The following is a 26,088-nucleotide window of genomic DNA, read 5'->3' on the forward strand; positions in this document are numbered from 1 at the left end:
TCCTTCTTTATGCTGCCTCCCCAGCACACCACTGCGTAGACGAGGACATTCGCCACAACCGTCTGATAGAACATCTGCAGCATCTTATTGCAGATGTTGAAGGACGCCAGTCTTCTAAGGAAGTATAGCCGGCTCTGTCCTCTCGTGCACAGAGAATCAGTATTGGCAGTCCAGTCCAATATATCATCCAGCTGCACTCCCAGGTATTTATAGGTCGGTATCCTCTGCACACAGTCACCTCTGATGATCACGGGGTCCAGGAGGGGCCTGGGCCTCCTAAAATTCACCACCAGCTCCTTGGTTTTGCTGGTGTTCAGGTGTAAGTGGTTTGAGTCGCACCATTTAACAAAGTCCTTGATGAGGTTCCTATACTCCTCCTCCTGCCCACTCCTGATGCAGTCCACGATAGCAGTGTCTTCAGCAAACATTTGCACGTGGCAGGACTCCAAGTTATATTGGAAGTCCGATGTATATAGGCTGAACAGGACCGGAGAAAGTACAGTCCCCTGCAGTGCTCCTGTGTTGCTGACCACAATGTCAGACCTGCAGTTCCCGAGACGCACATACTGAGGTCTGTTTGTAAGATAGTCCACGATACATGCCACTAGGTATGAATCTACTCCCATCTCTGTCAGCTTGTCCCTAAGGAGCAGAGGTTGGATGGTGTTGAAGGCGCTAGAGAAGTCTAGAAACATAATTCTTACTGCACCACTGCCTCTGTCCAAGTGGGAGAGTGATCGGTGTAGCATATAGATGATGGCATTCTCCGCTCCCACCTTCTCCTGGTATGTGAACTGCAGAGGGTCGAGGGCGTGGCATACCTGTGGCCTCAGGTTATGAAGCAGCAGCCGCTCCATGGTCTTCATCACATGTGACATCAGAGCGACAAGCCGGAAGACATTCAGCTGACTAGGACGTGATACCTTTGGGACTGGGGTGACACAAGATGTTGTCCAAAGCCTCGGGACTCTCCCCTGTTCCAGGCTCAGGTTGAAGATGTGCTGTAGAGGACTCCCCAGCTCCAACGCACAGGCCTTCAGCAGTCGTGGCGATACTCCATCTGGACCCGCTGCTTTGCTGGCACGAAGTCTCCTCAGCTGTTTGCTCACCTGCGCTGCTGTAATTGTGGGTGGGGATGTCTTTCCTATGCTGGTATCAGCAGAAGGATGGGTGGAGGGTGTAGTACTCCGAGGTGAGAGTGAGTTAGGGTGGTCAAACCTGTTAAAGAAGTTGTTCATTTGGTTTGCTCTCTTCACGTCTCTCTCGATGGGGGCACCCCGCTTCGAGCTGCAGCCAGTGATGATCTTCATCCCATCCCACACTTCCTTCATTCTGTTATTCTGCAACTTCTGCTCCAGCTTTCTCCTGTACTGCTCCTTCGCCGCCCTGAGCTGGACTCGGAGTTCCTTCTGTACGCGCTTGAGCTCATGCTGATCACCGCCTTTAAAAGCTCTTTTCTTCTGGTTCAAAAGGCCCTTGATGTCACTTGTAATCTGTTGCTTGTTGTTAGCATAGCAGCATACTGTTCTCACTGGAACTACAATGTCCATACAGAAGTTGATGTAGTCAGTAGTGCAGTCAACAACCTCCTCAATGTTCTCACTATGTGATCCCTGCAGGATATCCCAGTCCGTAGTTCCAAAGCAGTCCCTCAGATCCTGCTCTGCTTCAGGGGACCACTTCCTGAATGAGCATGTGGTTGTAGGTAGCTCCCTCACTCTTGGTTTGTAGTGAGGCTGAAGCAGAACCAGGTTATGATCTGCTTTCCCAAGCGCAAGCAGCGGGGTGGCGCTGTATGCGTCTTTAACGTTTGCATGCAGTAAATCAGTAGTCTTATTTCCGCGGGAGTTACAGTCCACATACTGGGAGAAGGCAGGTAATGTTTTGTTCAGCGTCACATGGTTAAAATCTCCAGCGATTAGCACAAGCGCCTCAGGGTGCTGCGTTTGTAACCTAGCAACAGTAGAATGGATGATGTCACTCGCTGTCTCCACGTCCGCCCAAGGAGGGATGTAAACAATAACAACAATGACGTGTCCAAACTCTCTGGGCAAGTAATAGGGATGCAAACTTACGGCCAACAGTTCGATGTCCCTGCAGCAAGTGGAGATTTTGACGTTAACATGTCCAGAGTAACATCACTTTGTATTGACATAGAGAGTGCGTACTCCTCCTTTGTGCTTCCCGCAGGTACTTGCGTCTCTGTCCGCTCTAACTGTGCTAAACCCGGGTAGCTCCATGTTAGCATCTGGGATGGTGGTAGTTAGCCACGTTCGCAAAAGCACAACAAACTTCATTCTCTGTAAGTTCTGACATTTTTCACCAGCGCAGCCAGTTCGTCGATCTTATTTGGTAGTGAGTTCACATTTCCCAGGATCACAGAAGGCACAGAAGGCGTAAAACGCCACTTTCTCGCAAGCCGCTTCATTTTTAGCTTAGTGCCGGCTCTGCTGCCACGATACCGCCTTCTTACCTCGTCGGGTAAATAGGGAACCACACCGACACTGGCATTTGTTCTCAGCGCTTGAAGTTGACTAATTGAATAGACGAGTCTCGGCGTATAAAAATCCATGTCCACATTGTAATAGTTAAAGTGTCCAGAGAACGAATCCACATAAAAAAGTAATACAGGGTAGGATTCAAAAGTAATGAGCCTTTGTTCAAAAAGACAAATTTATTGAGCAAATTGGTACAACTAATTAATAGTCTTCAAAATAGGCACCTCCTGCATCAATACACTTTTGTAGGCGGCTTTTCCATGACTCGAAGGCGTCCACGTAGGCCTGTTCCGGGATGGCTGCAAGGGCTGCCTTGACATTTGCTTGGATGTCCTCGATCGAGTCGAAGCGTTTTCCTTTCAGCGCTGATTTTAAGCGCGGAAACAAGAAGAAGTCAGAAGGCGACACGTCCGGACTGTAGGGAGGCTGGGGGACCACCAGAACGTTCACCCGGGCCAGGTAGGCGCTCACGATGAAGGCGGTGTGGCTGGGCGCGTTATCGTGGTGAAGCTTCCAGCTGTCCTTGATGTCCCTTCGCTTGCGCGCGACGCTTCTTTTCAGCCTTTTCATGACTTCCAAGTAGTAAGCAGCATTCACGGTCTTTTCTTGCGGGACAAACTCGTAGTGGATGATCCCCTTCACTCCGAAGAAGGCAATGAGCATGGTCTTCGTCTTCAACGCGTACCGTTGCTCTAACGAACTTTCCATTCCGCCGTGTAACACACTACCGCACAGGGGTTCCCGTCAAGGAGCGGTAGGAGCTCCGTTGCGTTGTGAAGCCAACACCCACCGTCGCTGGCAAGTGGGGCGCGCGGCGAGGTACGTTCACATCAGAACAAAATGAGGCTCATTACTTTTGAATCCTACCCTGTAGGAGTGATCAATAAAAAATAATAAAGAGAAAAATAAAAGGTAGAAATATAAAGTCGTACATGGAGCTGCTGAAAAGGCTGCCACTGTTGGCTGCGCCCGAGTCATCATGGATTGAAGCATGACACTCATGCACAATAGAATGCTATAGTGAGTGGCTGATGGTGATGAGTGAACCCCACGGTCTTCACTTGCTGTGAATTCAGCAAAATCATGCAAATGTTTGTGAACTTTGTTGGACTCCACAAAATGCATTGAAGTCAATGGGGAAAGAGGAACTAAACTCGTTTTGAGTGGATTATATTGCTGCAGTTGCGTTTTACGTAACCCTGAGAGCTATGGAAGAGACGGCCAACTATGCTGGACTGAGTATTGAGGTCAAAAATGTGATCTGAGCTGTGAGGGTGTGGCGCTAACCACGGCTCCACTGTGCCTCAAACAACAAAAGTCACTGACAAAATGTATACCACAAACAAAATACAACAAATGCACAAAGACTAACAATAAGTAAATAAAATATAGGTCATTCCACCCACAGAGTTCCAAGCTTGGGGCACACATTAGCCATGCCATGAAGTGGCAGCATTGGAGTGGCTTGTTCCATCGTTTGAAGTTGTGGCTCTAGGTCCAGCTGGAAGATCTTTACTTTTTTCTTCCATCAAGAAGAAACACTTTGTATATAGTAATAAATCATTTGTTATTATTATTTCACATGGTCTCCTGTGTTTTCTGTTCAGGGGAGGGGGAGGGCTCCTTTAAAGCTTGGTTTTGAGATTGTAGCTGGGCACATGAGTAATTTGCGGTGCTTCTGGAAACAGTGTTGTAACGTCTATCTATCTATCCATCCATAGCACTCATTATGATCAGCTAATAAATTCCCAACCTTTATGGCCTAGGGACCAGTTTTACCTTTTTAAATTCACTGACGACACACAGACAGCAACTGAAGAGTGGTTCCCCCTTCATGTAACGGGTGCGATCAGAAGAACAGGTTTCAAGGAGTTCCCCCTTTAGTAAATGAATGCAGTTAGAAATGGGGAAAAATATCTTTTAACACTATTGATCATTTCAGGGACCTTAGTAGCTGAAGTGGCTTTTTTATCTCCAGGTGTGTTTGCCGCCCAAAGACAGCCACTCACAACCCAGCATATTTGTTGCAAAGAACGTCTTGGTGTATTTCGTCAGTCAACACTAGTGGCTAATAAAATTTGGCAAATATGCTTGAAAGTTGTTTGGATTATTGGAGCAGCTCCAGTAGAAAAGAGATACTTGCCTTTCCCACACATCACTCACTGCCTGCCTAAACATGTATTTAAATGGCAAAATTATTGTACATTTGGAATTTTTTTTAATTATTGGTGAAACATTGTATAGACAACCTTTATTATCGTACAAATACAATTAGTACTGTGCACTTGGTAACAATGTTCTTTCCTTTTTTTAAGGTTACTTTCCTTTGCTTTGCACATGAACGCTAATCTGGCTAATTTTATTTAAAAACAGATAATTTTATTTTCCCATAGCAGTCATCTTTTTTTCCTTTATATATCATTTAGGTTACAAAATAAAGGTACTACATAATGGTTTAGGTATGAGATTCTACATTACTTTTGACAAATTATGTGATTCTGGCTTTCAGTCATCATCAGGGTTACAACAAACTACGATCAAACATGATAGTAAAGCAAAATAAGGATTAAAATTAATACATCTATTTTAGATGCTTAGACATACTTTATTAGTTATATGTCTCTAATTTTTTTTTTTGCAACATGTGTAATTTTTAAATCAGTAATAATGCCAGCTTGTTCTAACACATCTGACTTAACTTGAGATTAATTCAGTTAATTGATATTTGCCATTAGCTTAAATGATATCTAGATAACTATGTCTGTATAAAGATGTTGGGAGTATTTATTAAAACTAATAATACTGTTTTAATATGTAGTCAACATTAGATACAAATTATTTTAACAAATTGGAATTTCAATTAAAAATCTTCAATCTAACTGTAATTCTAGTAACTGAAATAAATACGTAACTAGCTTTTTTAGCTAGTTTTTTTTTCAAATGTTACAGTTGGGTTCTTTTTATAAAAGAGTAGCTTTTCATCTGTATCACAGATCAGTCTGTTTTTCTAATTCTTGAATCTGTACTTAAGTTCTTCACCAACCACATTTGTACACAGTGCTGACATACAGTAAGCTTTCATACTAAATTAGCCAAGGAAGGAAACCAGGCTATATTGCTTACTTAGCAGTGGAGAACACTGTCTGATCTTGGGATATTACATTCAGCTACCGTAGGAATGTTTGCACTGTGAGTTCATGTTTATTGTCACATTTACATACATGTAGTAGAATGTCTTCTCACAGTAGTGACAATACTACACCCTCAACAAAAGGCACACACTTAATTGTTTGCACTGTTTTTGCTTTTTTTGTATTATCAGTATTTACTTTCTTTGCTTGCTTTGTCTGTATAGCATGACATATTTACTATGTGACTTAACACACTTCTTTAATGAGACACAGGTGAAAACTGCAGCTTTAAAGAAGTTGACATTCGAAAACGGGATGGATCACAAAAATGGGATTCTCTGTATGCACAATATGACTTAAAATGTGTTCAGAAATGTTATCCTAAAGTCAGAAACTGTTAGATTTACTCAAACAAAAGTTTTTTGTTATTAATGAAGCAACAATTGCGCATACATCATGCATTAAGCATGGCGCTTCGCAAGGTAGGCCTTGAGACACTGTAAAAGCAATTTGTTAGTTAGTTAGTTAGGTTATGTTAAATTGATTTTTAATTGATTTTTACTCATGTTAAAATGTTTGCCTATATGTTAGTGCATACATAGTCTGTGGCAGGTTCTATTATAACCTCCACAAACTAAACTATAAATGGAATATTCTAATTATTTCTTGTTCCTCTGACCACAGGTTAGTCCCAGTTTATGTTCTGCTTTGCAATTGATCAGGCATGAAGGGCAAACCATACTGTACATACAGTACTTACAGAATGCACTGAATGTATTAAGTGAAGACAATGTATGTTTGCCATAGAGAAATAACACAACTTTTAAGTATAGAAAGTAACTGAAGTTTAACACTAGAAATAGAAGTTTGTAGCAGAAATCTTTTTTTTCTTTTTTAATTTTATTCTGCGTGTGTAATAACTTTCTTCTGAAATTTTGTGATTTTTTTTTCCTTTTTTTAAATTTTCAGAAAGCTTTTAAAATGAACTTTATTGGACTGAGAAATTAATTTTGTTACACGTTTGACTTACGCTGGATCCTACCTTGCCAACTCAGTAGCTATTTGATTTTGGGAACTAAGAAAAGACACAGCTCCAGACACCAAGAGTCTTTGTGTGATTTACAAATTGTTGGTCTGCCTCACAAACAAGCCTTACCCTCAGGAAGACTGGCCCCAAAATGAGGCCCAGGTTTTTAAATGTTCAAAATATACAAAAACACCGTTCAAGGAGGAGATTTCTGTTAGCCCCTAGCTGAAGATCAAAAACAAAACAATGTTCCTTAGTGAAATAATTAAAAGAAACACAAATAATGGCAAGGCAAGAGAGAAAGGCAAAAATAATGAAAAATGGTTTGCCTAAAACCCTAGTCTTGTGAGGCCAGACATGATTCTCAAATGAGATTTATACCTGGGGACAACAATGTTTGTAGTGAATAGTGGCAAAATCCACTGCTGAAATGGCCCTGTCCACATGGTTTCTTCCTCGGTTCCTCCTGTCCATGCACTTTAAACCCTGGGGTTTTAGAGAGAACAAAAGAAACTGGAAAAAAAAGACTTCATTCTGACAAAAAATAAGAGGTCATAATTTAAAGAAACAAATATTAGAATTCATAACTATCAAAATACAATTCCTGAATTTTAGTGTATTGCAGGCATGGGAATCCCCCCAGTGTAAAACCAAATGAGAGGTTTATTATCTTGGGGGGATTTCAGCACAGGGGTTGTAAATAATAATATATCATGAACTACCTAATTTAGTTTAGCAGGTGCACGTTCTAAATTTATTTTCTAATATTTTCTGTCTAGTAACAGAAAAATACAGCTTATAACCCATGCTAAATATACAAATTCATACATTATTATACATGTATTGTAGAATTTATGAATTCGAAAGATAATTCAGGATATTTCCATTTAAACTGTTTAAAGCTTTTTTTTAACAACATGCTTTTAAAATCTCAGTAGTCAATGAACCAATCTATTAGGTTTGTAACATTTGCTTTTGTAAGATTTATATTTCTTGCATCATTAACTGGTTAAAAAATACTACTAAAAAGTGATATTTAACAGATTAGTCAAATTATTTCAGATTTTAAATGTCAGAAATTCATGGTACTTTAATTTTCCAAATCTGCCCCTCCTTTTGTACATTTTCCCAACTTTAAAGCTTCCTGTGTGAAGTTAAACTTGTTAGTTTTACACTAATCCTTTATTTCAGAACTCCCTTATAACAGCCTTTGTTTTGCTGTTTTCACGTATTTTATGAGAGTTATCAGACTTTGTTATTGTTTATGCCTGTGTACAAATCCAGAATTAGAAAATTACTTGGGCTCTTGTTACCTGTAAACAATAAATTTATAACTGTGAAACAGTATTAAGTTCTTCATGTACCATTCAAATACAGTATATGGCACGGTTACGTTCACTTATAGGTTATACTATTGAATATTAGTTTGCCTTCAAAAGCCAAATTAATGACACCAATTCAGTGTTTACGGATTTGTATTTAGCAATGAAGTATGCTGTTTATCTTGTCCTACTAATTGTATGTTTTGGCAATTATGCATCTCTTTTAACTTAGAACATACTATTTTAATAGAGAAATGTGCTTTGCCTTTCAAAGCAATTAAACACTATTTTATTAAATTTTATTTTGGTAATAAATAAAGCAGCAAAGCCACTTCGTTTCAGTCTTATCTCGACGTTTACTTGCTAAACCTGTTCTTGACAATGCCAGTCCTGCCACATCCCATAGTAACTGTGAATGTAAGGTCCTCCCGCAAACCTGAGCTAACTGTACTGGTTAGAAGATAGATGGATGCTTGGACTGATGTGATTGTGTAAAAGTGTTCATTTAAGTCAGAGAATGAATACAAAGCCTCTGTTCCCTCATCTGGACTGTGCAGGACACTGTTTTCAATAACAATTAATCTTATTATCCCTTCATCTCCTCTTACAAATGCGTGATAGTGCAAGTTAAGTGGTTACACCTCATTTGATCAGTAATGTTATTTTGCACTCCAAGCACGCACAAATCTGTTTCAGAGTTGACTTTATAAAGGGATAAAAGTGACAATAATGCAAGCTTGTCTATGTGTTTTGCTTTATTTTAAATAGCAAGTACAATTCCTTCACAGTAAAATCTTGATTTTCATTTTGAATTTCATTTTGAATTTTTCCACAGCGTAGTAAGCGTAGTGCCTCTGAAATACATGTGGTTCTTGGAAATGAAGCGTGTGACCTGGATTCCATGGTGTCAGCGATAGCCCTGGCCTGTTTTCTAGCCAAGGTATGTTCATACTTTCTTATGTATTTTTCTGTCACAACCCTGTCTGTGTGATGAGTGATGTCAGAGTGTAATATTTTTTAATGTGTTTTTCTCTATATTTAGATTTTTTTTTTCTGTTATTAGCAGCTTGCTAATTGTGTAATAATGATGACAGTGTATTGGTGAAACATACTAATATACAGTATTTATCCTTCTTGGTTATTTCCATAGTAATTTATATTGTATAAAATCATTTTTATTTTAATTGTGAAAATAAATGCTTTTGACATTCAACATTTCATTTGCCATAGTTATCAGTTTGTATATCTGAGTTTTTTGGCAGACAGCCATATCCAGGATATTGTTGTTTTGTTTGCCATATGGTTAGTGTAGAGTTTGTCCAGATTAATTTGATCATTTTTAAGGGTGCTTTTTTTTCTTATAATTAGAAAATTCAAAAATCCTTTCTAGCATTGAAAGGGTACATTTGTTTCATGAGTCAAGATAGTGCAAGTTGTAAGAAATGACTGTCTTCGTACAAATTGCTATGGGTGAAGATTCCTCAGTGGGGAATTCTGGTGACATAGTCGAACTTTGTAAGCTTTTTCCAAAAGGTAGGCAAACAGTACTTGAAATCCTTAAGTAGGGAGGTGTTTTTGCCATTTCTAGGTTGAAAACACCAAATGGACATCCTGTAACTTCTAAACCCACAAAGACAGTCTATTGCTTTCCACACAACAAGCCCTAGATTGCTAGGGAGCAAACGGTCTCCTGAATAAGAAAAAGAGATTATTCAAATCTGGTGACAAAGTGGCTCTGAAGGATGTACAGCGTGTGCTAAAGGAAAAGAATGAATGAAAGGAAGCTTACAAAGCTAAAATAGAAAACAAACTCACTAAGAAGCATGCCTGGAACGGACTCTGAATATTTACTGGACACAGGCAATCCAAGGCTCAGGTGCTAGAAGGGGATTTGGACAAAGCTAACACCCTGAGCAATTTTTTAATAGATTTTCCTTCCCACTGTCATCTTCTTCCACTGATCAGTCTTCCCACACCATCCCTACCACATCAACAACTCCTACCACATTAACTGGAATGGCCAGTGACAAGTCCACCTCTGATCATTAGTGTGGACTGTCCATAACTAATACCAAGTAACGAGACAACTGAGGAGGCTACACACAGGGAATACTGTGGGACCAGATAGAGTCAGTCCTCAAGTTCTTTAGGCCTATGCTGACCAACTTTGTGGTGTCCTCTGTCACCTGTTCAGTCTATCCCTAAGGCTTCAGAAAGTTCCTGTTCCAAAGAAATATACTGTGTTTCATTACAGGTTGAAGTTTCCAGGCCGTGTTGAGCACTGCCAATAAATGATGTTCCTTTATCTATGGTACAGTGCACTTTGGACAATATCTTGCACAGGATTCCACATATTTCTTATATACAGGGGCTGTGTGGTAAACCACAGTGTATTTGAGTGTTCTATGCTTATGCTCAAAATGGTCCAAATTAAAGCTTATTAAAAAGATAACTGTTTCCTCCCACAGTCCAAAGACATGAAGGTTAGGTGGATTGGCGATTCTAAATTGGCCCTAGTGTGTGCTTGGTGTGTGGGTGTGTTTGTGTGTGTCCTGCGGTGGGTTGGCACCCTGCCCAGGATTGATTCCTGCCTTGTGCCCTGTGTTGGCTGGGATTGGCTCCAGCAGACCCCCGTGACCCTGTGTTCGGATTCAGCGGGTTAGAAAATGGATGGATGGATGAATGGAAAAAGACTAACTTAAATAAGATATGATTACAGTAATCCCTCGCTATATCGCGCTTCAACTTTCGCGGCTTCACTATATCGCGGATTTTATATGTAAGCATATTTAAATATATATCACGGATTTTTTGCTGGTTCACAGATTTCTGCGGACAATGGGTCTTTTAATTTCTGGTACATGCTTCCTCAGGTGGTTTGCCCAGTTGATTTTATACAAGGGATGCTATTGGCAGATGGCTGAGAAGCTACCCAACCAGAGCGCGTATTACGTATTAAATAAAACTCCTCAAATATATTGTGAGCACGGGGGCTGTTCGCACCCCTAGAGGATAATGCCGCTCCTCAAAAAACGCTGAAAGATTACCTTCACATTGCTACCTTCCTTGCTGGGCTTACATGTGGCTGCTTTGTCAAGCGATATGCTTCCCGCACGGTGCTTCGCATACTTAAAAGATCAAACAGCACGTATTGATTTTTGATTGTTTGCTTTTCTCTCTCTCTCTCTCTCTCTCTTGCTCTGACATTCTCTGCTCCTGATGGAGGGGGTGTTAGAAGGTGAGTTGCTCGCACCCCTAGAGGATACAGACGCTTGTCTAAAAATGCTGAAAGATTATTTTCACATTGCTCCCTTCCGTGCAGCTGCTTTGTCAAGCAACATGCTTCCCGCACGGTGCTTCGCATACTTAAAAGCTCGAACGGCACGTATTGATTTTTGACTGTTTGTTTTTCTCTGTCTCTCTCACTCTCTCTGACATTCTCTGCTCCTGACTGAGGGGGTGTGAGCAGAGGGGCTGTTCGCAAACTGGCCTAGAGGATACGGACGCTCCTCTAAAAAATGCTGAAAGACTACCTTCACATTGCTCCCTTACTTGCAGCTGCTTTGTTCAGCGGTGCTTCGCATACTTAAAAGCCAAACAGCCCTATTGATTTTTGATTGTTTGCTTTTTTTTCTCTCTCTGTCTCTCTCTCTCTGACATTCTCTGCTCCTGACGTGCACTCCTTTGAAGAGGAAGATATGTTTGCATTCTTTTAATTGTGAGACGGAACTGTCATTTCTGTCTTGTCATGGAGCACAGTTTAAACTTTTGAAAAAGAGACAAATGTTTGTTTGCAGTGTTTGAATAATGTTCCTGTCTCTCTACAACCTCCTGTGTTTCTGTGCAAATCTGTGACCCAAGCATGACAATATAAAAATAACCATAAAAACATATGGTTTCTACTTCGCGGATTTTCACCTTTCGCGGGGGGTTCTTTAACGCAACCCCCGCGATCGAGGAGGGATTACTGTATACTACTTTTGTCATGTCTTCTGTTAAGAGTCTTACTTTTACTTTTGAAATGGATATCTTTGAGTTGGCTTTCCCTTGTTTCTATTGATACAGTGTAAGTTTAAAAAAATGAATTTTATTTTTACCTGCAGACGACTAGGAAGACTGTTATCCCAGTGTTAAACATCCAACGCTCTGAGTTTGTACTAAGGACGGAAAACACATATTTTCTCAATGAGAACCAGATTTCAGAGGACTGGTTGATTTTCAGAAATGAAATTGACCTCCACGAACTTCATCAAGCTGGTCTGTTAACTTTGACACTAGTGGACCATCATGTGTTGCCTAGGTAAAAATTGTAATGCATGAACTCTTGAACCACAGAAACCTGTTTTTGTTGCATCATTTGTATTTTAATAACTTGAATAAAGTATTTACCTGTATGTGCTTGGTGTGACCTTTCTTCAGGTTCAGGACTATTTCTTTTAACTTGTACAATTTTATAATGGAATGGTGGGACTTGAAGCCAATTCTTATTCAAAACTATCCCCACCCAAGAGAAAGAGAGGAGAGCCAATTAAAAAAATGCTACTCCTTTTCCCCTAAATGGAAGCTTATTCTAAAAAGTTATTAATAAGATCCCGCCATTTTTTTTTTGGAAAGTTTTGAGCAGATCCTCTAAGTGAGAATTTGAATTTTCCCATTTTCAAATTTTGCTTTGCCTCATTATGTTTGACTTGACTGTATGAAATATTTGCTTCTAAAGAAAATCAATAAAATAAAATATATATATATAGTTACCAGTTGGCTCAGGAAACAGAAATTTTAATTAGAGTTTTACATTCAGGAAGGACCAGATCCTGGAGGAGGCAGTTGTGGATGTGATAGACCACCGCCCTTTGGAAAGGCTAAGCTCCCACTCCTGTGGCCTTACATCAGAGTTGGTGGGATCCTGTGCTACTCTCATAACTGAACGAATATTGAAGAATGCAGCAGAGGTGCTTGATAAAAAGTTGGCAACACTGCTGTATGGTAAATTTAAACAATCACTACATGTAACATAAATTTACTACTTGCATCTTATTAAAGATAGAATAATTTAGTCTACTACCATTGTAGTTACATGGACACGCTGATCATTAAACAGCCTAATTTAGAACTGTATAATTACTATTCCTTAAAGTAATTTTTTTAAAATGTCATTTATGATCAATATTTAAGATGTTTATGTTGTACGTGTAGTCCTCTCTTTACAGTAATATAAAAAATAAAATTAACAATATGTAATATAATTCACTTAAGCTAATTGTATATAGCCAAATAAATTGATTTGCTAATTAATTTATAATTTATTAGATTTTCTTTCATTTCAGTTGAGTATTTTTTATACTAGAACATGATATCTCTGATTTTCTAGATTTTCCCTGCTATGAAGGCTTAATCCTTTGTACTGTTAAAATCTTACATTTTGATATGAGTCTCTGTGATTGGATAGTTGATGTTTTTTTTTTATTGTATATAGGTACCATTGTGCTAGACTGTGTAAATATGGCACCAGAAGCAGGAAAGGTCACTTTGAAGGACACAGAATATATCTCCAAATTAGAGGAAATGTTTCCAGATCTGCCTTCAAGACACCAACTCTTTGAGTCTCTGCAGAAAGCAAAATTCAATGTGTCAGGTAAATATGCTGTCTGGATAGGAACAGACTTGGCATAAATCTATCTTACTATATTCCAAGATATGCTATAAACCATTTAAACATTCTTGTTCAATACATATGTTACTTCCTACATTTTTGCTTTGTTTTTTTAAGTAACTAGAGACTTTATTAAATGTTAAAACCATAAGGTACTAAGATATTTAGTATTGACAAAAAGTAAAGTTCTGTTTTGACCATTACTTAATCTGCATTTCCATCATTAAGACCTTTTTGATTAATCATTGTTTTCTGGTGTTAAAAGACATTACTGACAATCTTTTCTAAACTTAAAATTAGTATAATTTGTTGTAATTTGTATTAATTTTTATTATATATATTGATTCTGATATCATATATATCAGGCCTTACTACAGAACAGATGCTTCTGAAGGATATGAAGGTTCTATCTGGAGGAAATACCAGACTTGCTATTAGTGTGGTCTACTTGAAACTTGAGGTAACGTGAATGGAATTCATGGTTCTAGGTTCTAAAATATATAGGTATAATTTGTAGTGCTGTGCTTTATTTACTAATAACCTGTTGTCATAGAGGGTGGTGCAGTGGTAGTGCTGCTACCTCACAGTAAGGAGACCTGGGTTTGCTTCCCGGGTCCTCCCTGCGTGGAGTTTGCATGTTCTCCCCATGTCTGCGTGGGTTTCCTCCGGGTGCCTCCCACAGTCCAAAGACATGCAGGTTAGGTGTATCCTTTTGGCGATCCTAAATTGTCCCTGGTATGTGTGTGTGTGTGTGTTCTGCGGTGGGCTGGCACCCTGCCTGGAATTTGTTCCTGCCTTGCGCCCTGTGTTGGCTGGGATTGGCTCCAGCAGACCCCCGTGACCCTGTGTTAGGATATAGCGGGTTGGAAAATGACTGACTGTTGTGATAGATGTATGTTCCACTGTATATTATGACCTAAAGTTAATGAATCTTGTATGAGATAAATAAAACCGTTCAAAGAGACAAATATTCTTTGTGAAAGCATTTGTTTATGTACAGGGTTATTTTAATTTATTTTCTAACTCCAGAATTATACTGTTTATGTTTCAGTTACCCAGAACAAATAAGAATATATTTTGCAAACTACTGTCTATGTTTAATTTGGCATTGTTGTTTGTTTGTTATTTCCAAATATTTGGTTTTCATTTTTGTAAAGTATATTTTGCTATTTTAAAGTACTCCATGGATTTTGTAATTTGAGAAATTATGTGCCTTAGCTTACGTGTTTATCCCCGTCAGCAGTGAAAAATTCCTGTTACTTATTTCTCGTAATTCTCATGTCAAAACATCCAGTCATATGCTCACAACATGTAAAACACATGCATGTTTTGCTAAAATATTGTTATATACAGTACTGTGCAAAAGTTTTAGGCAGGTGTGAAAAATGCTGTAAACAAAGAATGCTTTCAGAAATATAAATAATGATTGTTTGTTGTTATCAATTTACAAAATGCAAAAAGTGAGCAAACAAAAGAAAAATCTAAATCAAATCAATATTTGGTGTTACTACCTTTGGCCTTCAAACCAGCATCAATTCTTATAGGTAAAAAGTCAGGGATTTTGTAGGATTATAGTCCGGTGTATGATCAACCAATTATACCAAACAGGTGCTAATGATCATCAATGTCACACGTAGGTTGAAACACAGTCATTAACTAAAACAGAAACAGCTGTGTAGGAGGCTTAAAACTGGATGAGGAACAGCCAAACTCTGCTACCAAGGTGCGGTTGTGGAAGACAGTTTCATGTCATGGCAAGATTGAGCACAGCAACAAGACACAAGGTAGTTATACTGCATCAGCAAGGTCTCTCCCAGACAAAGATTTCAAAGCAGACTGGGGTTTCAAGATGTGCTATTCAAGCTCTTTTGAAGAAGCACAAAGAAACGGGCAACGTTGAGGATCGTAGAGGCAGTGGTCGGCCAAGGAAACTTAGTGCAGCAGATGAAAGACACATCAAGCTTATTACCCTTCGAAATCGGAAGATGTCCAGCAGTGCCATCAGCTCAGAACTGGCAGAAACCAATGGGACCCAGGTACACCCATCTACTGTCTGGAGAAGTCTGGCCAGAAGTGGTCTTCATGGAAGAGTTGCAGCCAAAAAGCCATACCTCCGACGTGGAAACAAGGCCAAGCGACTCAAGTATGCACAAAAACATAGGAACTGAGGTGCAGAAAAATGGCAGCAGGTGCTCTGGACTGATGAGTCAAAATTTGAAATATTTGACTGTAGCAGAAGGCAATTTGTTCGTCGAAGGGCTGGAGAGCGATACAATAATGAGTGTCTGCAGGCAACAGTGAAGCATGGTGGAGGTTCCTTGAACGTTTGGGGCTGCATTTCTTCAAATGGAGTTGGAGATTTGGTCAGGATTAATGGTGTTCTCAATGCTGAGAAATACAGGCAGATACTTATCCATCATGCAATACCATCAGGGAGGCGTATGATTGGCCCCAAATTTATTCTGCAGCAGGACAACGACCCCAAACATACAGCCAAAGTCATTAAGAACTATCTTCAGCATAAAGAAGAACAAGAAGTCCTTGAAGTGATGGTATGGCCCCCACAGAGCGCTGATCTCAACATCATCGAGTGTGTCTGGGATTACATGAAGAGACAGAAGGATGTGAGGAAGCCTACATCCACAGAAGATCTGTGGTTAGTTCTCCAAGATGTTTGGAACAACCTACCAGCCGAGTTCCTTCAAAAACATGTGCAAGTGTACCTAGAAGAATTGATGCTGTTTTGAAGGCAAAGGGTGGTCACATCAAATATTGATTTGATTTAGATTTCTCTTTTGTTCATTCACTGCATTTTGTTGATTGATGAAAATAAATGATTAACACTTCCATTTTTGAAAGCATTCATTGTTTACAGCATTTTATCACACCTGCCTAAAACTTTTGCACAGTACTGTAAATACGTTTGGAAAATCAGAGCATTGCACACAAAGGAAACATGTTCACACAGGGACAAGCTATGCCTCTCCCCTCTTTCATTGGTCAAGATTCCTGCCTTCAATTCTAAAGCTCTGGATTTCCTATGATAGGTGCAGATAATGTTTTACCGTAGAGCAAACTCTGTAGTAGCATGTAACACAGTAGTGTTTGATCCAGGGCCATCTACAATATATGTAGGGGTATAGAATAACTTTACTCTGAAACAAAGAGTTATCTCCCTACCACCACAATACTATTTTTCTTTATAGTTGTCTGCCTTTTTGTCCCACTGCAGGTGTTGTTGTTTTCCCTGAAGGCAAGGCTTCTGGGTTGTGTGGCTACATCTTGAAATTTTGTTTTACAAACTGTTTTGCTGTCTTTTTGTGAATATTTTGCATTGAGATTTAATGACCAGCAACAAAACATCATGCAATATCATAATTAGACCATCCAATGAAATCAGTGACAGCAGTGCAAGAATAAACAATGGGAGCTCTAGTGCTGTGAACTTTATTCAGTTTATCTAAATAACACTAAACCTACACTTTTTTTAGAGAAAAACACCTTAAAAAGAATTTAAAGTTTGAAGCCCTAAACAGGTACCTCAGTGTGTTCAAATTGCCTTAACCTTAATTTAGAGCAATCAAATCAAATCAAAATGGATTTATTAATTAACTAACCTTAATGGATTAATCTTTATTAAACAAATATAAATTAAAAAAGAATATAAAAAAAACCTCAAAATACAAATACAAGGCTAATAAACATATGCTGTACTTAATAAACATAATTCTGTGCTTAATCTAGAATAAACCAGAAACCGAGTAACTAAAAAAAAAGCATAAAAATAATTAATTGTAACTATTGTAATTAAACAATCAAAAGCCTTTAAAGACATTTTCAAAACACAAAGAGAGGACATTTCAAATCTATCTAACAATATAAATCAGAAGGCAGAGCACTAAAACAATAAACAGAACACAAATACAGGAGATATCATAACCTGGGGCTATGCCCTGAGAAACCCAGAGAACTAAAACACCATATATTAAAAGAAGCAGTGCTAAAGCAGTCATTCTCAAGAGACCTAAGTCTGCAGTGCAAATGGGAGAAATGCTTCAGAAAAAGGCTTGATTTAGTAAAATTCAGAAGAAGAACATCATAGATATATCAGTTTTCAGAGTATTGCTGTTCAGGTTATTCCCAGTGTAACAGTTACCTCTCTAGTCATAAAATAAAAAGAATGCCTTTGGTTTTTGTGGAAGCTCAGGAATGCACAAGAATCTTACTGTGATTATTCTTAAGGCTTTGTGGGTATTTTTAGTGTACTAAATACAATAAATATAATCTTCCATGATGCACTCCAGTTATAGAGAAACATTTGAGAAAGGGCCAAAGGAAGGAAAACAGCATGAAGCTCAGTTATGCCATACGAGCCCCAAACCCCATCCTCTGTGATTCACTGAGGAAAAATAGTGGCTATGAAGCATTGTAACCCAAATAATCTGGTTTTGTACTTCAAAATCTCACCAAATTCATAGACATTAAAAGATTAAACAAATTCAGATTGTCAAAGTCAATTTTTTTTTTGTTTTACAGAAATACTCCACCCAAAAAAAAAGTATATATTTTTTTAATTGTTTATTACTTACATTTTATTTTTGTAGTGCTGGCCAAAGTAAAAACCTGTACAACGGAGATCACAACATTTTACATGAAATGGACTTCAATTTAGCTGGAGCAGAGTTGGGGGCAATACTGACGAACAATATTTTAAAAGTGTAAAATAAATTCTGTTGCATATTCCATATGTCATTTATCCAGTTGTATACTCCCAATGTGCAAAACAATCTTTTGCTAAAATACTGTTAAACATTTATTTATTGATTGATCAATTGATTGGCTATATTATTTATCCCCTGAGTCTGTATTCTTGTTTTTTTGTTTTTGGTGCTGTATGCACCTGAATTTTCCCATGGGATTAATACATTTTACCTAATCTAATAATCTAAATAAACACGGAAAATTAGAATAGTGCATTAAAAGGAAACACATTCAAATGGCATTAGATACTTTTTTCTATGTGAGACATATTAAAAGGGGGCATACATTTTTATAACATACTGTATTACTTTGGTTGCTGCACATTACCTTTAAATCACTGACATAACCTACACAGGTGTATAATTTGCAATAATGGAAAAATGTCTGGGTGGAAAATTTAATTAAATTATTTGGCCAACCTATTGGTGTACTGGTTAGTACTGCTGCCTCAAATTGTTGAGTTTGATTGGTTTTCCTATGCCTGCTTGGATTTGTCTTTAAGTACTCAGGTTTTCCTCCCACATTTAAAATACTTGTAGGACAGGTTAATTGGTTACCATAAACTGGCAAAGTATGAGTATATACAGTACATATCTGCATTTTGTGATTCACTGGCTACTCCAGTTTTTCTACTAAATCTCAAAGTTGAACATAATTTTGCTAATTGATGATTCTGTATTGTTCCCATACGAGCATTACTGTTGGTATGTGCATGAGTGAGGCTTGCCGTGGATTAGTGTCCCAGCTCGGAGTTGTTTCCTGCTGTATGCCTAATACTGTGTGGATAGCCCCTACACAATGACCCAGAGCTGGATTAAAATGGTTTTAAAATGTTGTGCTATGTCTTACATATTATTCAATTTTATTTTATTTGTAGTCGTTTGTATGCTAATGTCTGCATTAAAACAGGAGGAGCAAAGGTAGAAACACACAGGGAGGGGGTTGAGAGACTACAGTAAATATTACTGCAAAAGAAGCTAATATGCATTGTAAATGTTGTACAGTATTCAAGACAAGCAAATATCACTGATGTTCTGGGTACATATAGGTGGCCACTTGCCACAATAATATAACGTCTTAACTCTGTCATTGACAGCGTTTCTCAGTATGCAGGTGAAACATGCTATTGAGGATAGTTTTCTGGTAACATTGCTTTTTTGATGTGATTTGTAATTCTGGCTCATAATAATTACCTATTACCTATCAAAAGCCTTTTCCATCAACAACATTGATTTGGTAATGTGTCTTGTTCTATTATTCTATCATCCAATTTCCTAAAAAAATTTTAAATTAATTCTGTAACTGATAAAAATATTCATTTTTTAAACTACTAATGTTATTAAACATTAATGGAGTTGTCTAGTTTTATGAGTTGAGTTATAAAATACTCATAATGTTCTCAGTTAAAGTGTCTTGTCAACATTTGGGCTTTTAATGAAAAAAATATATTTGAAATATACATTTTCTAGAGGTTTACCATTCCTGCTCTGCTGTCAGTTAACTGCATTTTAAATTTCTGTGTAGTAGCCATTTTAGCCAGTTCATCTCGCCCTACTCCAGTTTACATTCCCTTTCTAACTCTTAGCAAATTAATTTAGTCTTCAGTGGAGAGAAAATGAATATATTATAGGTTTTGCTTTTAGTATATTCTTGTTAATCTGACGTTAAGAGTGGGAACATGTTGCATGGTTGGATGCGCAAGTACGAATTTTACTGTGTACACAAGACAGTACTGTTACTGCTATTACTATTTTAAGTTAATTGAAAAATGGCTAATCATTAAAATGCCACCTTTTATTAAGTTCTCCCCTTTTACTTTGTGTTTTTCTGTAATATAGTTGGTTCTTTGTTTCCCATTTTTACACAATAGCATATTGTTTAATGTTTGTATTGAGCTACTGACCACTTCCCCATTCATACATTTGTTTTATTAAGGCCTTCCTGCAACGACCCAATATTTGTCAGGATCTTTGCGAGTTCTGTCACAAGTTCAAGTACAATATCCTGGTAGCTATGACAATATCCTTTAATGAAAAGAGTGAACCTTTCCGCCAAATTGCTGTATACAGCCAAAGTGGACAGCTCAGAGAACAGGTAAGCCTGGTTGCTGACAATGGTAGTAATTTAAAAATGAATTATAAACCACAATTTTTTTCAATGTCTTCTGTTATTGCCAGTTGTTTGTGGTGGGTGAAATTTTACCATAACTTTATTATTATTATTATTATTATTATTATTACCATATATTTGGCTAAAGAATTTATAATTGGTGACTTATACTGCTCAAAGTCTCACTGTAATGCATACATTATGTGGAAATTGAACCAGCAGGCTTTTTGATTACGTTCCCATGCTGTAGCCACAACATCTTTTACTTCCAGAGTCTCTTATAAAAGCTAAAATCACTTTAAACTTGAACAGTATTACATTTGTAAAACAATTGAATAACTACTGAAAGTACTGTTTTTGGTAAATAATTCAGTGTTTTCTTCTTTGTTCCCTAGTTATGCCAAACATTGGAGAAGGCCCTAAATCCACATCTTAACTTGTCATCTTTTAGATGTCCTCCTCCAGAAATTAGAGCATACCTACAAGGGAACACTTTAGCATCTCGTAAAAAAGTCCTTCCAATTATTAAAGACTTTCTTAATGACCTTGACTGTAAGGAAGGAGCAGTCTGTGCTGAAAATGGAGAATGTGAGTTGGAAGATCAAGGTGAGCAGTTTGAACGTTTTGATCCTGCATGCAGTGTTTTGTATGAAGAGGAGCCACAGTCCCGATGTAGCTCTGTGTCACAGCCCAGACACCAGGTAGCTGAGGACCTTGCAGTTGAAGAGGATGTCCGCCTGCCACCTACTCCTATGAACAGCCTGGTGGAGGGCTGCCCCCTAGATGGTGGCCTCCCCAAACTGACTGCAGAGGCCTTGCTTGAAAAATTTGGACAAATAGCTGATGAGGAAGACATGGAAGAAAGCACCTTAAATATGAGACATTAAACAAAATGAAAATATTTGCCTGTGCACTATTTTCTCTAACTGCTTTTCTCTGTTTAAATTAAGCCTTGTTTAATTTTAATAGAACAGGGATTTATGAATAAATAACACTGTGTTATGGTAAGTCAGGGTTGGTCTGGAGCTTCTCTCACACTCCACTTTACAACAATTTCTTTTTCTTTCTGTTTGATAGCAATATTTTCAGATCTATGCACTGGGCTTGTGGCAACAATTTACTGTGTCATACAATAACTTATCATTATTATTAATATGAACCGGTAAGTATTTGGTTATAAGTCCACTTGTTTAACACTTGTTTTCATTAAGCGCACAATCCAGTCACATCCACAGTTAAAAATGAACTACACATTGTAGATTGCACAACATCTGATTAAAAGGCCAGTTCTTATCCCAGAGTTTTGGAACTAATTTGTCCAATTCTCCTTCCTGCATTGATATAAGATACTAGAGGCCATTCACTGTTTTGAGACCTCCTACTATAGATTTGTGTATAGTTTTCACACATTAATGTAACTGTATATTATGTATTTAAAGGCAGGAATCAAACCACTATTGTTGTGTTAAATAACCCTACATTTTAAAGGAATGCCTAATTTAATTTGTTTGTAAGTTATTTTGTTTAATGGCTTTTGCATTCATATTTCATGCATTTTTCACATATTCCAAATACAGTATTGGCTAAGGTACTGGTGGTGATTTTGCAGTTTCCAGTATAATGTAATTGTCATAACAAGTTTTGTACATAATTGTCATAATTATATTAGATTGAAGACTGAATGAAAGAGAGGGACAGAGTTAAAGTAAGCAAGTGTGTGAGAAAAAAATAAGGAGAATGGGAAAAGGGAAAGCAAATTATATAATAGACCCCTATTCAGGTATGCCAAGATACTACCGGACAATCAGCATATTTTTAATGTGTTTCACACAGGCAAATCACCTAGAGATAATCTGGTTGTCTAGTCCATAGCAGAGAAGAAAAATCAGCTAATTCCAGTCACTGTACAATCTTTGCATCTTTTCTAGCACAATGAGCTGTTGCAAGCATCTGGCAATGTTTAACTTCTGCCAAGGCCCTGTTATTTTAATTTGTGTAAGTAAGGTTTTAATATTATTTTCCTCCATTATGCAGGTTTTGCTTTTAATTCTGTTGCATCATTATAATAACTTAGTTGTCATTTTTTTCTGTGATTGGTACACACTTTTTATTTTAATTGATTTTGCTCAACTTGATTAAATGCCAATGAAAAGTTAAATTTACAAGGAATTCTTTAGTTGCCGATTTTCGTTTTAAATGCTTTGCCACCATCAGCAAGTTTCATCCAATAAATAATTGAAAAAAATTTCACAAGTACTGAAATCACCGTCAGGTATTAGTCCTAGAGTATGACATACGAGTATGGCAAATCCCATTGGTTAAGACATGAGATCTCAGGGGAGACTTGGCTGCCAACTCCTACAGTTTCATCAACTCTTTATTATCAAGATTAGGAAAAAATAAGAAAATATTAAGTGTGATGTTAATTTAAAAAAAACCCTCCAGTTAAAAAGTTGTATCCAGCTCTAACTATAGACCCCTAAGCCTCTTTCAACCACATATTTATTTTGTTTACCCTTAACTGATTTTTCCTCCATTATTATTCTGTTAGTCCTGTCTTAGTTTTCAAACAGAATATAACTTATTCGTCACTTTCTGTTTTCTGTTGACTTAATCATCTCTACCTAATCACAGGGAACTTTTCAAACCGAAATATAAAATATTTCCTAGAGCAAAGTATATGTTAATTTAGAAAATAACTTTTCCATTTTAAAGTTTGCTAAAATATGGGTGATGTGGTATCATATCAGTTGCCAATGGTGCCTAGTTCATTTCCACCCTTTTTTGAATCTGTTTTAAAAGTTGTGTGAGATCAGAGCATATCCCGGCAGCATCAGTCACAAAGCTAGAACAAACCCTGGACAAGGTGCCAGTTCATCTCAGGACACTCTTACACTCAAAAAGACTGCTGGAATGAACTTTGTATGAACACTGCCATTCTTTTGTGTTCTTTCAGGCTTTCTGAGGCCTCTAATGTTTGTCCAACAGTCCAGACAGCATACTTTTAGTTTTTTGTCAAGGCTGAATTTCCCCATTATGTTTATGTGGACACTGTGTACTGAATTAGATATTCTGCTTAAGGACAGATTCTTCCTTATGCTTATTGGTTCAAAGCTGCAGTCTGAATTTACCATGACTCCAAGTGGATTAACAGCTTTAAAAACATGATTTGATACATAGTAACATTTTAAAAAGCTATATCTTGAAAATAATTATGAACGTTTCATTATCTATGTTTACTTTAAATGTTTTACTATCTATGCTTGCTTTTTTGAATGCTTGTTATGAAAGGGATGTTTTATGAGTGCTGCTACAATCTCTGCAGATCTTACTTTAAAACAATGCCTGTATTCATAGAATGGCTTGTCATCTAATTCACTGTCTGCTGAGTCATGTGCAGCAGTAATGGTGGCTTTCTCTAAAAACTAGTTCACTGAATAATTTATGACATACTCTTGTTTATAGTCTGAAGAATTATTACTACTGCAGTTTGTTCAGGTTTTTGTACTTTATCTAAAAAAGCAGTTGCGGCTTCATAACATATATTTATTTAGCAAAGCTGTACTACCTTTGTAGAATGATGCTTACTTGATTGGTGACGTGAAGGTGATGCATTTACAGTATGAAAGTGGATGGCAGAACAATTATTATATCGGTGTTCTGTGCCACTCAGCATTTATTGAAAAAATTGAGCGATAGTGGCTTTACAGCCCTCTAGTGGTGGAAAAATGAATACCTCTTTTGTATCACTGTCACAAAGGTAAATGTGTTTGCATGTCTTTTTCTAGCTCTTTTAGCACAAATTAAGGAAATTTTATTGAAGACTTTAAAAGCTAGGAATCGTAGTTTCAAGCATGCCAGTATTGAAACAGTGTCTTTTACTGCCAAATACCCAATAAAATGTGTTGAATATTGATATGGTAGAATTTTAATATATAACTGTTTTTTTCTATAGAAAGTTATTTCTGTTGGTTTCATGAAACTGAGTAAAGCTAAAATCAGCTCTGTTGCAGGTAAGTTTTTAATGCTAACAGAATTGTCTGTGCATAGATATGTCTATGTATCTTCCTAAAAATACAATTTTATTAGTCATAAAAATGTAAAACCTAAATGTAATGAATATTCTAGAAAATACCTCATATTTTTGTTGTTTGGAAGATTATTACAGAATATACTGTGGAAAAAAAAAAACTGTGGTACTTTGATTGGTTCGTCATATGCTTAATAGTGTTAATAAAATTTTTATGATTGAATTTCAAGAATATCAAGACTGTGCTGAATTGCTCAATCACTTCTTTAATTGTCTCAGATCTACTTACAAAATATCATTCTATAGAAAAAATATTGCATTACATTAAAATATTTATTGCTCCATCAAATCATCCAGAATGCAAAGAAAAATTAAATAAAGATTCAATATAAGATGACCAATTTCATAGTACTGTAAGAAAAAAGTGGATATTCAGTCTGCGATTAAATTTTGAAAGCAAAGATTACTGCTTGTGCTGCTTATCAGAAAGCTTATGGAATATTTAGAGAGAACAGAGGAGAAATTTTTCAAAAATGAAGAAAATGGCTTCTGATGGTCTGAATATTCACCTAGTTTTAGAAATAGTAAGAAACTCTTTTTTCCCTGAATCCTTCTGTTTGATATTAACATTAGATATCAATAAAACGTACTTAAAGATATGTTTCTTTTGCCTTTTGGATATTAAGATTAAACCAAATAGACTTTTTATCTAATTGTTTTACATATTTTCCCTCAATCTTTTTGGGATATTTCTTGTTTTTTAAATATCTTCTGGATATTTATAATACCAACTGAAACATTCTGTTCAGCTGTTTTAGGCTGATTTTATGCAGGGTCCCTTCATAGAGTTTCACCATTGCACAAAGTTTCAAAGTTAATTCCTGTGGTGGGCCTTTCAAGAGAGGGTTATACAAGAAATAAAACATTGCTCCTATGCTTCATTTAACATTTCTTTTGGATGGTAGGAACACTATGACTTTTCCTTTTTTCCCTGAAAGCTGGTAAACATCTCCTTTTCCTGTTCTTTTTTTTTCATGTCTTCTGCTCCTCATTTGTTTGATCTTCTTCTTTTGACTGCTCCTGTTAGGGGTCGCCACAGCGGATCATCATTTTCCATATCCCCCTGTCTGCATCTTGCTCTGTTACATCCACCACCTGCATGTCTTCTCTCACCACATCCATAAACCTCCTCTTAGGCCTTCCTTTTTTCATCTTACCTAGCAGCTCTATCCTTAGCTTCCTTTTCCCAATATATCCAGCATCTCTCCTCTACACATGTCCAAACCAAACCTCCTTTGCTTAATCTGAATTTCCCATAATGCAGAGTGAGGCAATTGGCAGGAGTGGCACATATATGATTATTCCATTAATTTTTGCAGAAGCAAGCAACAGCAAAAACATGATGATATAGCAGTCATTTTTTAAGGATCAGCCTGTTTTTATAGTGTGTCTAGTTTTATAGTGTATACAGAATTTCATTAAAGGAAAGGCTGATGCTTTTTAAAGGCTCTTCCCACTTTGGGAGCCTGCCATGTATGACAATTCACATTATATAAAAGA

General features: G+C 37.3%; 1 protein-coding gene across 1 annotated transcript in view; it reads left to right on the forward strand.

The window, feature by feature from the left end:
* The window catches only part of prune (prune exopolyphosphatase), a 41,255-nt gene extending 19,745 nt beyond the window's left edge, over window positions 1-21,510 (forward strand). The window contains exons 2-8 of the mRNA XM_028793951.2: window positions 8,814-8,918; window positions 12,082-12,278; window positions 12,777-12,961; window positions 13,452-13,610; window positions 13,994-14,088; window positions 20,325-20,483; window positions 20,894-21,510. Coding sequence (XP_028649784.1) covers window positions 8,814-8,918; window positions 12,082-12,278; window positions 12,777-12,961; window positions 13,452-13,610; window positions 13,994-14,088; window positions 20,325-20,483; window positions 20,894-21,385 — 1,392 coding nt within the window. The 3' untranslated portion in view covers window positions 21,386-21,510. The remainder of the gene's footprint in view (window positions 1-8,813; window positions 8,919-12,081; window positions 12,279-12,776; window positions 12,962-13,451; window positions 13,611-13,993; window positions 14,089-20,324; window positions 20,484-20,893) is intronic.
* Window positions 21,511-26,088: the final 4,578 nt, after the last annotated feature.

Source organism: Erpetoichthys calabaricus, chromosome 2, assembly GCF_900747795.2.
Source record: "Erpetoichthys calabaricus chromosome 2, fErpCal1.3, whole genome shotgun sequence".
Classification (NCBI taxonomy): domain Eukaryota; kingdom Metazoa; phylum Chordata; class Cladistia; order Polypteriformes; family Polypteridae; genus Erpetoichthys; species Erpetoichthys calabaricus.